Here is a 14,232-nt window from a genome sequence, read left to right on the forward strand (position 1 = left end):
ATACTCCTTACAAGACGCAATTATTTCATATACAATTCAACGGGTATCTCTCTATGAGAGAGCCCGGCTATCTTGTGTCAAGGTTTTGGGCTGACCGCCTCTATGGAATCTAAGACTCTCGATGCCACGGCCACTCGTAAAGATTTTGGGAAACGGGATCTCCTCTCAGGTATAAATAAGGATGGAGACTGGCTGAAGGGATAGCGGTTCACTTAGGCAAGACATAAAACTTGGTATATTGTGAAGAGAAAGAATACAAGTACTCATCTGATAAAGCAAAGCAAAGCAAAGCAAGCAAGGTGGGTATCTCTTCTTTGTCTGATGTCACTTCTCTCTTTACTCATTTGATCGGCATCTATATGCACGGCGATGAAAAGTACTGAAAAAACCATATTGAGATCCGCTGGAACACGAGGTAGTCTAGGTGCGCCATGATGGACACCTCTTGCCAGTGCGTGACTGGCTCGATTCACGTTAGGATATTGGGGGATGGTAATGAAAGGTATGAGCGAGAATGAAGCGGCCGGTGGGACTTTGCCTACCTCCGAAAAGGGGTCATATTTTGGCTATGTTTAGCCACCTGCATCGCGAATGTCATTGGCTACACAAGGCAGCAATACTGTAGAAAGCTATTCTGTTGAACATCGGAGAGGATGGTGTGAGACAACATCTTCAGATGCTTCCAAGGCTAGACAGAGAGCCGCAAGATCTCTCATTGCATATTGAATGGCGTTAAGTGGAGAAGCAACATATTTAGGTTTGTGCGGCACTTATGTGGTCAAGTTTTCGGTGAACATCAACAACTCCTACGAACATTACAACAAACGAGAGACGTTCGCAGTGATCCTTGATCAGAACGAAGCTTCTGAGAGATGCTGAGGTTTGGTACGTGAATAAGACTGTATACTCTCAACATGCTGATTGTGTCAGGTAGCTTTGGTATTTTTAGTCAACGAGAAACAAAGGTATCCAAGTTAAGGGCGTAAGCAGGGATTGACGAATTTCAATGGTTAACTAAGCCAGGGAAATTAAGGATCCCCCAAAAAAGCAGCATCCCATGCCAAAAAGGAAATTGTACCTGTCGATCCTTCATGACGAGACACAGGAAAATCTTGCGCTTGTAAACCGTCTTGTACTCTGCATACACTCATTTCCCGTCGGAGCTATAGACCTAATAGCAAGAGAAACGCACAACCGATGATATCGTCCTGTTTTCCTCGTCAAATATAAGCTTAACATACAATATCCACGCAATGGACGTCACGTGCGCTGACACCGTTTCTTACAATGGCATTCTTCAGATGAACTTAACTGGCACTATTGGCAGCGATAGCTACTATGCGTGTGCATTTTTATCAAACTACACATTGGCACAGAAGTGCTGTGCGCCAGAAAAAGTACATAGCTTTGACGAAGATAAATGCTATTCGTGGTGCGATATGCCAGCGTCGATGAACGATGAGATCGATACCGAGGGCTTTGACTTGCTAGATTACATGAGGAGCTGCTTGAACCAGACTGGAGAAACCATAGGGCCGCTTTGGTGCCGACTGACGCAGGCACACGCCATTACTTCCCCTAACAGCATTTCAACAGACAGCTCGTCGGCGCCAACCAGCACCTTCAGCGCCGAGAAGTTCTGCGCAACGGAAGACCCTCAGACCCTGATCTCTGTCAATGACCCGTGGGCAGCATGTGGGACACTGCCTAACAATTCAAACCACCTCGCGCTTGAGGCGTGTTGCCAGCCCGCCCCGGTCAAGTGGAGTGTTGTTCATTGCTACGAGTACTGCTACCTACCCCGAGGAAATGCGTTTCGCGGCCTAAGTGACTCCCGGAACCTAACGGATGACCAGATCTTAGGAAGCTTCAAGACATGTATGCTGCAGAAAGGGAACGGGACAGGTTCTGAACTCGAAGGCTTGGTCTGCAGAGTCAACGGAAGTGCGATTGATCTCAAGACCACTGCATTTCAGACAGACCGATACCTGACTGGAGGAGGTATTACCAGTGATTCGAGATTGGTTTTAAACGTGAAGGGACTTCTCATCCTTGCGTTATCATTGGTGACTGCATTGGCATTTCTTGGTTGAGGATGATTGGTTGCCATGCGATGACAAATTTGTGGCTAACCCTCACGATGTTCGCTATGGCTTTGATTTGACGGAGCAAGCCTGAGATACAGATCTGGCTACCTTCTGGAGGATTAGTCTACACTCACCGCTAGTTTGTGCATCCTATCGCATTGAAGGCAGCGTGGCGCAACACTGCCCCAAGCGGTTTGAAAATCATGCGAAGGGCTTTCATCAGTCAACAACTTCATTTGAGGAGGCAATATTGCCAAGGCAAGAGGAGGCGTCGCGCTGACCGGATGGCGGATGTTGACTCATATTTGAAGCCAGCTGTGTGGCAGGGGAAGTGATCATATGGATAATAATAATACTGATGCAGAGACTATATGTAAAGAAGAGACGCGAGTTGATCAGGCTGAGGCTGTAAGAAGCACCGGTTGGGATCTCTTCGTATTCGTCTTCTCTGCTGTATTTCCAGCCTGAACCTCTGACTATTGGAAAGAATCGAAGCATCTGTTCGAAAAAATAAAAATAAAAATAAAAAAATAAAGGGTCCCAAATTCGCCTCCCCGGCACTGTCATAGTCGTGATGGATGTCTACATTGCTTTTGAAAGGAGCCAATTAGCAGCAGATTGAGATGTGGCCACTGGTGTAAGTTGTACACTGTGGCGTGATTGTGGGTCACGGACATCAAGCACGCACCAATTGGATTCTGCCATTGACGCCATGATCTGGTTCATCTTCTTGGTGTTGCTTCAGGCTGCCTTGGACACGCCTTTCTACAGAGGTTTAATATAGTTGACATGCACAAAGAGGTTATTCCTCGATTCGGCCTGATACAAAGCCTAATCTAGACTTGCTAAAAGATATCAAAGTTGTCGTTCTACCGGAGGCTTTGACCTTCAATTCCAAGGGCTTGGCTGCATTTCACAGCCTGTTTGCTGCATTTCGCCAACACCATCTTTGGACAGGAGCGAGTCATCAACACCGCCTTGTAGATCTATGCTTCATTTTCTAGTACTTATATCGTCTGTCTCTGCTCGTTACCTAGCCTTGTTATTCATAAATTCACGCCGTCATTCCTTATTCTCAAAAAAGTCTTTGCAACCATTGCCTTCTCCTAATATATACTCAAATATAAGCCATGTTCAAACCAGGTAAAGATCGAGAACGTCGGTATCAGAATCGGTCACAGGTTGAAATCAACGAAGCCGACGTTTTTACGTCAAAGACCTCCACGGTGCCAAATCATGATTATCACACAGCTGAGATGCCTCATCAAAACCGCCTAGATCAAATGCCAGGAAGCTTTCAAACTACCCAAGATCCCACATTTTACGCTTACCGAGCACCACAAGAAAATGTTGGCACTAGCGCTCGTTCTGCAACGCCTGGTTATTTTAATAGCAACGTTGGGGGGCCTTCATACCTAGAACAAACCCCTCCAACACCGCCGTCTTCGGCGCGTAAGAAATCTTTGAGTGATAGGAAACCTGTTCATGTATCACAAAACCCAGAAGTCACATTCAATCGCCCCTCGTTCGAGGTTCCAGACACACCGAGCCCTTCACCCTCTGCTGCCACAAGGTCGAGCAACCACGAGGCGTTATTTGGTAATCCATCTACCCCGAAGATACCCCCAGCCCGTACCTTAAGGCCGTCGGTAAGAAGAGGAGACGAAGGCTTGGCGTGGGAGAAGATCATTAGCGACCTTTCACTCCATGACGAGAAAGAGAATCAGTTCCTCGATCTGGTGGATGAGATGCGCAAACACGGACTGGAGCGTGAACTGAGCTTACCTCGTTTGGTAGTGTGTGGTAAACAATCTTCAGGGAAAAGCTCTGTATTAGAAGCTATCACGAGGCTACCATTTCCAAGAGGTGACACCACCTGTACACGCTTTGTGACAGAGTAAGTTCAGTTGCTGTTTTCTAGAGATTAGACACTAATGGGCATGGAGAATTCGAATGATTCGCGACGCTGAACTTTCAAGCACCACTGTCTCAGTAACAATTCGGCCAGGTTTGAATAGAAATGAGATTGACGCCCAGGTCCTGAAAAAATTTGACGAAACGTGTACACCGGATGGATTTGAAGCTCTTTTCACCAGAGCTGCTAGTGCGATGGGAATTCTCGAAGACGAAATGGATGAAATGTTTCAATTTTCTCAAGATACTCTGTGCGTCGAAATCAAAGGCCCACATTGCCAACGTATCTCGCTAGTTGATTTGCCTGGGTTAATTAGTGCAAACAAGGGAAAGAAAGATGACATTAAGATGGTGGAATCCATTACGGATTCATATATCAAAGATGAAAGAACTATAATACTCGCTGTCGTCAACGCAGAAGGCAACGTGAATGACCACAGCATCCTTGAAAAAGCACGGCTCGTTGATCCCAACGGCGAGAGGACATTCGGAATCATCACAAAGCCTGACAGACTAGAAGCCGGTTTGGAAAATGAGACCGACTGGTTAAACCTGGCTTTCCAAAACGATAACGCGTTCTTTAAATTTGGAAAAGGATGCCACGTAATGGTCAATCGAAACGGGCATGACACCAAAGAACGAACGCCGTCCGACGCCAGAGATCTCAATGAAGAGGAATTTTTCCAGTCCGAAAAGTGGGGACCGAACTCTGGAAGAAATGCAGGAAAAATCAATCGTTGGCACGAACTCTTTCGTACACGTAACTGGGGGGTAAAGAATCTGCGGCCGCGTTTGACCCAATTGCTATTTCTCCATACCCGAAAGCAGATTTCGACTATTCGGAGGGATATCAACAAACGTATAGCTGAATATAATGCCGAAATAAATCGTCTCAGCTTGGGTATTCTTGATCAGAAGGAGCTTCGCAAGGTCCTTTCAAAGAAAAGCGGCAATATGTTAACCACAACTGTCCAAGGTGTTGACGGTACCAATCGCGATGCCGAGTTCTTCGGGGTCGACCAATTCGAGTCAAACAATGGACCTGCTCGATATCTCCGTGGAAGGATCCGCACGGAAAGCGAATTTTTTAATCAGACAATGAATCTGAAAGGTCACAGAAAAGGCTATGCTTGGGGACCGGACGAACCAACGCCCAAAGAATTCCCAGAAGTTGATAAGTTTCACCATTTCTTGAAAGAGTCACTTGGTACAGAACTTCCTGGAAATTTCGATCCGCAAAGGACAACACTTCTCTTCATTCATTATTCCAAACCGTGGCAGAATATTGCGCAAGACTATTTGGATCGTGCATACAATCACGCCAGGGAGTTTGTCAAAATTGTCGTGTCCGAAAAGCTCGGGAAGGATTTGCCGGAAATAGCGATCAAGCTTCGGCAATATGTTCTCGAAGATCGTCTTGAGGAACTCAAAAAGCAAGCAGATGCTCAGCTCAGAGAGATTGAGCAGGATCGTCAAGGTAATGTTATCACTGAAGATATGCGGTTTCTGATGGAGTCTTCCAAACGCTTCACGATTCGACTTTCTCGACGAGTCGAGAAAACGTCAAAAGATAGTAATTCCCCGACTCCTGAAGTCGTGAATGTGATTTCACTTGAAGAACCCGAGAGCAAGCGGCAAGAAGCTGCACTGCAAATGATTGAGGAGATGTTGATATACTACCGAGTGAGTGTGGAAAAGAGAAATCATCAAACGTCTTCATGTTAATCTGATCAACAGATTGCGCGAGCCAGATATATCGACAATGTTATTATTCAAGTTGTGGAACGCTGTCTTCTTTCCAAATTGCGTAATCTCTTCGAGCAGGATTGGATGGAGGACGAGAACGTGTACAGGCGTGTCACACACGATCCTGGCTCCGATGACCGCCGGCGTAAGAAAGAAGCTGCAGAGGAGAGACGTAAGAGTCTCAGGGACTGTTTAATACGACTTGAAAGTCTGGATACTTAGGACGAGTCGTGTGACTTAGAAGTTTCGGGACTATAATAGTTTGTTGGGCCTACATGTTTCACAATCAGTTGATTAAGATCTCATCAGCGAACTTATCCGTGTTGCTCAAATTATCGTCAAAGACCAGCAATCAAAGTCACACTCATTACGATATTGCTTCTTCTTGAGAATTGAAAACGTAGGTCAGCCAGAATATCCCTTACATATTGGTGTTTAGACAACGCTTTTTCGGAGGGCCGAGAAAACACATGGGCTAAAAAAATGTCCAGAAATTTATCTGAAGTCTAATACTCTCCTACAATAATCGCGCGCACATGGTTGAGAATCACATTGCTGAGCAACGGCGAGCACTGATCTTTGAACGGTGAGACAAATGCGGTCGTACTAAACTGAGAAGATTAAGGGTAAAGGTGTAAATATTTGCATGGGATAAAACTTTCCCTTTCCAAGGGAAGTCAATATGTGTGAGAAATTCAAGCTGAGCAAAACTGAGTCATGGGTCTGAATTTTAAGCATGGACTTGCCTTTCGAACTGCAATGAAATAATGTTATATCAAGCAAAGAAGAATTACGTGGTTCATACTTTCGGAGTACTATGGAACATTAACGGGGCCCAAAGCATTTCACTTCGTAACATTGTAGTTACAGAAAGGCTATTGTAATATATCAATCAAACGGAGCTAGAAACAAATTAACCTCAACATCAGACAGCAAAAAGTCAAGGTGTGTTATCTGCTGCCAAGTATATACGAAAAAAGAGATAGGGTATTGCAAAATCGAGGTGGGGAACAGCAGTATTCTAAGGCCGAGAATTGTTAAGAGATAGATAGATGCATATCGGAGCAGATATCTTCATCGATCGTCTTTACGATATTATGCGAAGTCAGTAAATGAAGAACATTTGGGATGTTCTTAGAAAGATCGAAGGTCTTAACGAAGCTGCTCTGTAGTACGTCACAAGTCAAAGCTCTTACGGTAGCATCACGGACGAGGTCCGCGCCGCTCAAAAAAAGCTCCGAACTTGTGAACACCGTGCAACACATTAACATCGCCTTAGTCCCACCCAGTTTTTGCGCGACATGCACGCTTTGCAGACACACTATATGGACTCGTCGGCGGCCATACTATGGAACTAAAACGGCGCGATGTAATCCTCGCCGCCCTCGCCGTCTTCGTCGCGTGGGGCTACGTAACCCACTGGATACCCTCTTTACGCTTTCTGCCGTACGCTTTTCTAACCGGAATTCTCGCTTCAGTCGCGTTTCAGGCCTTTCTATTCTTCTCGTTTTCACGTAAGAGGGAACGCAGAGGTCATATCAAGCCCTATCCGACCCGCAATGTCGCTTTTATCAAGCCGCAAACATGGAAGCAGGAGAAGGCAGAGTTGGCGAAGCGGAGCCAGTACATCAGCGAACCGCTATACATGGAAAGCCCAGTGGTCACTCAGAGCATAGACAAGTTGATTGGGTTGATATTGAGAGACTTTGTGAATAGCTGGTATGGAGCTATCAGCAAGCGGCCAACCTTTACGAATGAGGTGGACAGAACAATCCGTGCGGCTTTGAGCAATATTTTGGATAGGACCATAAACCTGGATTTTGTGGGTGTTGGCGTGTCGCGGGTCGTGCCAATCGTGACCGCGCATATGAGGGAGTTCTACGAGGCGGAGCGCACTGTGAGGGGCAGGAAGTTGAGCAAGAGCCTCACAGAGAGCGAGGAGTTGGACTTAGCAATTGCGGGCAAGTACAGGGAAGGGAAACTACATCCCGCTGCATCTCTAGCCTTCTCGGATACCAAGATGGCGCAGCAAGGCTACCTGCGCAGTGTGGTCGTTCGTTTATTGCCAAAAGTACTCCCGCCGAGTATGACCACGAGTCGAGCGGTAATGGTTCTGATACAAGAGATCGTTACATGCGCTGTTCTGTTTCCAGTAGTTACAATTCTGGCTGATCCAGATACCTGGAATCAGCTGATCGCCAATTCTGGTCGAACAATTCTGCAAGAGCGCAAGACGGTGAAAAAGTTACGGGCAGCTTTAGATGAGCATGCGAGTACCTCACCTAAGACCGTCAGGACCGTACCGTTTCCTAGATTGGCGCCAGGAGATAGCGAACGAATGTTTGAACGCTTTATACGCGCAATCCGAAAGTGCAACACGATTGCTGATGCAAGGCGGTTCAGAAGTGAAGTTGCAAGTCAACTGCACCGGGAATCCGCCGTGGCAGGTCAGGATCCCATCTATTTGCGCAGACTAGAAACAGGGAAGCGGGCGCTCGACCAGCGCATTGCACAGCTTGGCGCAAGTGGCAATGTGAAGCCAGCTCGTGGAGCTCTACCACCGTCCGAAGACTCGTTTAGATTCTCAGCATCACGGGCGGAGACTATGACGCTGCGTGAAGTGCTGTACAGTGCTACCGGATTGTCGTATTTCATGGAATACATGGACCGTGTTCATCTTATGAAGCTTGTACAATTTTGGATCGTGGTGGATGGCTTTCGCAACCCTCTCGAAGATGATGCAGATGAGTCGATCGAGGTCACCGATTCTGCACGGGTGTGGACTGATTCTGAGCGAAATGATATTGCTCAGATTAATGAGGCATATTTATCACTGCCCGAGATCAAAATTTCTCCTCTCTCTCGAGAGGCGATTAGGAACTTTCTCAAGAGTGGCTCTCAGGCAACGAATGCGCAGTATTATGCCGCACGAAAGGCAATTCTACGCGCACAGACTGCTGCTTATGAGGATATGCTGGAACCCCATTTCTCTAATTTTAAGAAATCAGATCTATGGTACAAATTGCTTGCTGCCGAAGAAGCTGCCAGCGTGCCTTCACGCCAACAGTTTTCTACACAGGCGCCAACAGCTCAGGGCGGCAGACGATCACTGGATGGAGAACGTGCAGCCAAGTCTTCAAGGCTACTCGCAGCACCATCTAAGGTGAAAGCTCCTGATCTTCGGCGTCAGGTCGCATCTGCATCAGATCTCAAAGGATATGTTAAAGCCGACTCGGACGGAGAGTCGCCGGTTCGCAAGTCTCTTGATAACGGGCGGAAACCGCTCTTTGATGACGATCTTGATTCAGATCCCTTGGCCAACTCAATTGCAAGCCTTGACTCCGACCACGAACCCGCTGTACAGAATGGCGATAACGCTCAAATCATCGATGCCATGCAAGAAGCACTGAATGATATCATGGACGAGCCTTTGGATAAGGATTCAATTTTCTCGGAACCTAGTATGAAGTCACCTTTGGAGACAGATTCAATGCGCAGCTCGATGGAAATTACTAGACCTGCTTCACCCGCCGTTAACCCTCCGAAGAAAGGCAAACCTAGCGTTGCGTCGTTAGGCTTGTTAGGAACACCGGGTAAGAAAGGTGTTTTTGACGAGGATCTGTTTGCAGAAGAGCAACCAAAGTTCATAGAAGACGAGCATGAAGATTCCGCTGGCAGCGAGAAAGATGACGAAGATGCGATCGTGGAGGCTGCCCCAGGAGATCTCGGTCTGGCAGAAGCGATTGATGCTTTGACACTAGACATCGAAAAGCTTGTCACTCAGGAATCCATTGTCGACTCGCTTACTAAAAAGGCTGAGCTTACCAATAACGCTGCGGAATTACGTATCTTACGCAAGTCCAAAGCTAGTTTGCAGCGCGAAATCAATCGTAAAGAGTTACAGCGGCAGCAATTCATTATCCAAGAGAGCGACAATAGCTTGTACGGCCGCGCAACCATTGCTATACAATCTGTCATGGTAGGCAAAGACGAAGATGGCAAAGAATACGCGGTATACGTCATTGAAGTAAGAAGGCAAGCTGGTGACCAGATGCCGGCCGCCTCGTGGGTGGTTACGAGGCGATACAGTGAGTTTCATGAACTGAATAAGCGGTTACGATCACGGTTCCCCATGGTCCGAAATCTTGAGTTTCCGAGGCGACAGATAGGTCTCAAGCTACAGCGTGATTTCCTACAGAAACGAAGGGCAGCGCTAGAGAAATATATGCAAGAGCTACTGAAGGTCCCTGCAATATGTCGCAGTCGCGAATTTCGGGCTTTCCTGTCGCAGCACGCTCTGCCCTCCGCAAGCCCTGCCAGTACTCAGGTTGATCAAAAGGACTTTGTCTCACGAATATACAGCAGCGTGACGGACGGAATGGAAGAGTTTCTGGGAAATATACCTGTTCTAGACCAGCTCTCCTTAGCGGGCCAGAACCTCATCTCCGCAGCGACCACCCAGCTTAGCGCTACACAAGCGAACCCATCGCCAGCGACTCATAGCAGTCCAGCTTCAGAAGAACTAGCCGCGTCTGCCGAGGCAGAAGCTGAACTCCGTGCCTTCGAGACGCGCGAGCTGGAGCCCTTCGTCAAGCCCATCTGTGACCTCTTCCTCGAGACCTTCGAGTTGAACCGTGAGAACAACTGGCTCCGCGGTCGCGCGGTCGTCATTGTTCTACAACAACTCCTCGGCGGAACGATTGAGCGCAAAGTCCGTGAGAGCGCGAAAGGCTATCTCAGCGATGAAGGTGTGGCGAAGTATATCAACATGGTGATCGACGCGATGTGGCCTGGTGGCGTGAAGAGGGCCGAAGGTGTGCCGCGTACACAAACCGAGAAGACGAGGAGTAGGCAGGAGGCTGCAGTCGTTCTTGCCAGTCTAATTCCAGAGTTTGTGGGTAGTGTTGTCGGACGAGCGAATGCTCAGGCGGCGGCTCGGAGGATACTGGCTGTAGTCAACAATCAAAGATTGCTGTGAGTTACGGCCATGCGTATATCCTTCGTCAATTCCGAGATGACTAACGACAAGATCGCAGGACTCATCTCGTTTTCACATTGTTGGATGAGATTGTACAGATAGTGTTTGGCGACGGCGTCATGAGGTGAATGCATAGGGCCAGGCGTTTCAATTAGGAAACCGACGAGGTGACCATATAGATCAGACAAATCTCGTAATATCCATCTTTGCCTGTGGGCTTCCACTGCGTTTTCAAGTGTGTGTCCCCCGGTACGGCCCCAATGGCCGTCGGGATTCTGCAACAGAGATGGAAATGTACGTGTTTGCTCTGCTCTGCAACGAGTCCGATCCCATGCTCACTGACCTCGAGCTCATAACGATGGCTGCCATTCACCGATCATTGAGCCACCTGACTGTGCATTGTACGCCGATTAAACCCAATCGAGGCTACGCACCGAAGCCCCAGCCACAGACAGCCAATCTTCTGGTCGGCCCAGCAATAAATTTTGTTTTCTTCCGTGAATCAAACCGGCTCGAAAAAACAAATCAGGTCGACGGAAGATTTGACTTGGCCGCCAGTGTACCAAGCGACGGCCGACCTTTCTGCAGCCCATTTGCACACAAAGTTGCACGTCTCCCAAAACACAAACCATGCGGTTCAAGCGAAAGGTCGACCGTTCCAACAAATGCGCATCTGGGCCAACGACCGCCGACTTGGCGCCAGCTCCTCCACATGGGCGTCCGTGCTGCTGAACGATCCCGCAGCCTCGGCCGGGTCAGCGCACCCACCCCCCGCTCTTCTCCGCCCTCATTGCTGGAAACCAATTTCTCCGTCCACAAAGTGGGTCGGCGACGTGCGAGGCCTGTCCCAAGCAACAGCAGGCACGAAAAGGCTCGATGAACGATTCCTCTTGCGGCTTTAGAACAACGCGTAGCCGACCTGCACTCCACAGTCAGACGATATACGCGGGCGTGAGAGATCTGGGGTAGCCGACTGCGCGTTGCTCGTTGTCATTGGTGCAGAAACTCCAGCAGGATTTGGGTCCTTTTGCTCATCGCGTACTAGTCTCATGGGTATTCTAGAAGCGTGATGCGAGATGCTTGGACCTCCGGGGGCGCGCTCCCGCCATGTTAAGCATGGGGGTGGGATCATGGGGGTTGCGGAGAGCTTTTGGTATATTATACAGTGACACCCCAGGTATGCGTCGTTGGATCAGAGGGCCTTTTGCTTTCACTTCTCGCTACTTCACTCATCTTGTTCAAGAGGTCGAGGGTCCTGCATTTCCTTGGACGCAGTTGCAATCATGTCGGACATCGAAGCATCCGGGCCTGCGAAATGGAGGATGAGCAGGAAGCGACTTTATAACTGGTATGCCTGCAATGATCTCGCTGCCCTTGTTAGCGAAGTGCTCACGTTCACTTAGGTACGCTGCCCTCTGTGCGGCCTCCTGTATGGTTCTGTACGGCTACGACGCATCGACGTTCAACGCCATCTCTGGATCAAAGCACTGGGATGCGTACTTCAACCATATCGTTCGTCATCCCCCCCCCTGATGCATTCACGTGCCGTGATGCGAGACTGACATAAACAAAACGACTGTAGAAATCCGATCCGTCAAAGTCTAATCTCTATGCTTCATTGAACACAGCGTACTATGTCGGTGCCATTGCGACGGGTTGGTTCGCCGGTGGGCCTATCGCTGACTTCTTTGGCCGCCGGGTTGGTATGGTCATTGGAGCGGCTCTCGTGTGTGTCGCAACGTTCATGCAGGCCTTTGCTCCCCGCGGCAATCTCGGTGTCTTCATTGGTGGTAGAGTTATCGTCGGTATGGGACAGGGTGTCTGCCTCACTGCCGGTCCAGCATACATCAACGAGATCACTCCTGCAGATATCCGAGGAAAGGTCATGAGCTTTTGGCAAATGAACTATTCCGTGGGAAGTTTCATTGCGTATTGGGTGCGTCTGGCCAAATTAATTCTCTTCATGCCGTCAATGGACTTCCGCTGACGCAGATTTTTCAAGGTTGGCTACGCCTGTTCCAAGCACACAAAGAGCCTTGGCGAGTGGGACTGGAAGATGGTTGTTATCTTCCAACTGCTTGTACCCCTCTTCATCGTCTGCGTTATCATGACCCTGCCCGAAACGCCTAGGTGGTACATTCAGCGCGGCAACCGCATCGACAAGGCGCGGGCGACACTTCGTCGTGTCCGTGATACCGAGGAAGAAATTGAGGCGGAGCTTATGGCCATCCGCGAGGCCATCGAGTTCGAGAAGGAAGCTATCTCCGGCAACTACTGGGCGCTGTTCAAGGACCGCTCGATCCGGAAGCGACTGCTCATCGCCTTCGCGCTCAACGCTGGTCAGCAGGTCACGGGACAGGGTTCGCTCAATACGTACAGCACCATCGTGTACAGCAAGGTGTTCAAGAACGCGAACACGATCTTCTTGATCAACGCATTGAATGCTACGTTGGCTATCCTATTCACCCTAAACGCTACCTGGACGGTCGACCGATTTGGACGCAAGTTTCTGTTCATCATCGGTGGCTTGGGCATGGGGGTCTGCATGCTCATCGTCGCAACCGTCTACACGCAGACGCCCGCTGTCCCAGGTTCCCGGACTGCCACTCTACCGGACGGAGTGAAGTCTGAAGGAGTTGGTGCGGCGATTGTGTTCTTGTTCTTCCTCTTTGCATTCTTTGTAAGTACCCGTGACTTTCATACGTTTGTGCCTACGGTGATGTTCGCGTGCTAACCTTGGAATGCTTTCAGTACAAACCATCGTGGGGTGCGACAACATGGATCTGGACCTCGGAAGTCTTCAGCATGAACGTTCGCACGCAGGCCATCGGCATGGCATCCCAAATTCAGAACGTCGCCAACCTCATCTGCCAACAGTTCTTCCCAACCTTCCTCAACCACAAGGGCTTCTACGCATTCTACATGTTCGCTGGAATAAACTTCCTGCTGGTCGTATTTGTCTTCTTCGTCGTGCCGGAGACCAAAGGTTCGTGTTTCTCCTGCAAAATCATAAAGCCATCACTGGCTACACTTGTAGAGCATTTAGCTGACTGTTTCAATCAGGTGTGCCACTGGAGGAGATTGACACGTTGTTTGGAGGAGCAAACCACGTGGACAAGGGCGCTGACTTGATCGTTGAGAGCCGACGAAACACGGTGACGGACGGAAAGACGGAGCAGGAGAAGATCGAGCGCGCGCCAGAGACTCTTGAAATCACACCGACAAAGCTCTAGGATGGGCATAAGCATATGCTGGAGGGCCAGCGGAAGAGTTCCTTTGGGCAACTGTTCTTTGTACACACAACACCAATTTGCGGCAATGAATAGTAGCGTAATGTCTTTTTGTTTGCCAAATATGAACGGCTCAACCACCTTAATCCTCCCGTAAACCGAAAGAAAGGCGGCACTTTTTACGACAGCGACGACAATGAACGCACCGTCATCGCTGCTTGCTGAACATTGCGTGCTGATTACGAGGCACATTCGTAGCATAGGCAAAGAAGGAGCA

At 48.8% G+C, this 14,232-nt stretch overlaps 4 protein-coding genes across 5 annotated transcripts; all 4 read left to right on the forward strand.

The window, feature by feature from the left end:
• Window positions 1-1,146: 1,146 nt before the first annotated feature.
• On the forward strand, window positions 1,147-2,650 carry PV09_02403 (uncharacterized protein). Its single transcript, XM_016355436.1, has one exon. The coding sequence runs from the start codon at window positions 1,254-1,256 to the stop codon at window positions 2,091-2,093; it is 840 nt and encodes a 279-aa protein (XP_016216572.1). The 5' UTR covers window positions 1,147-1,253; the 3' UTR covers window positions 2,094-2,650.
• A 388-nt stretch (window positions 2,651-3,038) lies between these two features.
• PV09_02404 lies at window positions 3,039-6,283 on the forward strand (the record flags this gene model as incomplete). Of its 2 annotated transcripts, none has more annotated exons than XM_016355437.1 (4): window positions 3,039-3,984; window positions 4,034-5,684; window positions 5,739-6,147; window positions 6,239-6,283. In XM_016355437.1, exons 1-3 carry the CDS (start codon window positions 3,218-3,220, stop codon window positions 5,967-5,969), a joined length of 2,649 nt encoding a protein of 882 aa, XP_016216573.1. In that variant the 5' UTR covers window positions 3,039-3,217. The 2 variants fall into 2 exon arrangements, with proteins under 2 accessions (XP_016216573.1, XP_016216574.1); XM_016355438.1 differs by lacking the exon at window positions 6,239-6,283 and having other exon boundaries at window positions 3,039-3,230; window positions 3,285-3,984; window positions 5,739-5,969.
• A 706-nt stretch (window positions 6,284-6,989) lies between these two features.
• PV09_02405 (uncharacterized protein) lies at window positions 6,990-11,233 on the forward strand. The gene is made up of 2 exons (XM_016355439.1): window positions 6,990-10,721; window positions 10,784-11,233. Exons 1-2 carry the CDS (start codon window positions 7,096-7,098, stop codon window positions 10,851-10,853), a joined length of 3,696 nt encoding a protein of 1,231 aa, XP_016216575.1. The 5' UTR covers window positions 6,990-7,095; the 3' UTR covers window positions 10,854-11,233.
• A 202-nt stretch (window positions 11,234-11,435) lies between these two features.
• PV09_02406 (uncharacterized protein) lies at window positions 11,436-14,094 on the forward strand. Its single transcript, XM_016355440.1, has 6 exons — window positions 11,436-12,073; window positions 12,129-12,237; window positions 12,308-12,661; window positions 12,728-13,405; window positions 13,477-13,711; window positions 13,789-14,094. The coding sequence occupies exons 1-6, from the start codon at window positions 12,009-12,011 to the stop codon at window positions 13,956-13,958; spliced, it is 1,611 nt and encodes a 536-aa protein (XP_016216576.1). The 5' UTR covers window positions 11,436-12,008; the 3' UTR covers window positions 13,959-14,094.
• Window positions 14,095-14,232: the final 138 nt, after the last annotated feature.

This window comes from Verruconis gallopava, assembly GCF_000836295.1.
Source record: "Verruconis gallopava strain CBS 43764 unplaced genomic scaffold supercont1.6, whole genome shotgun sequence".
NCBI classification, from domain to species: Eukaryota; Fungi; Ascomycota; class Dothideomycetes; order Venturiales; family Sympoventuriaceae; genus Verruconis; species Verruconis gallopava.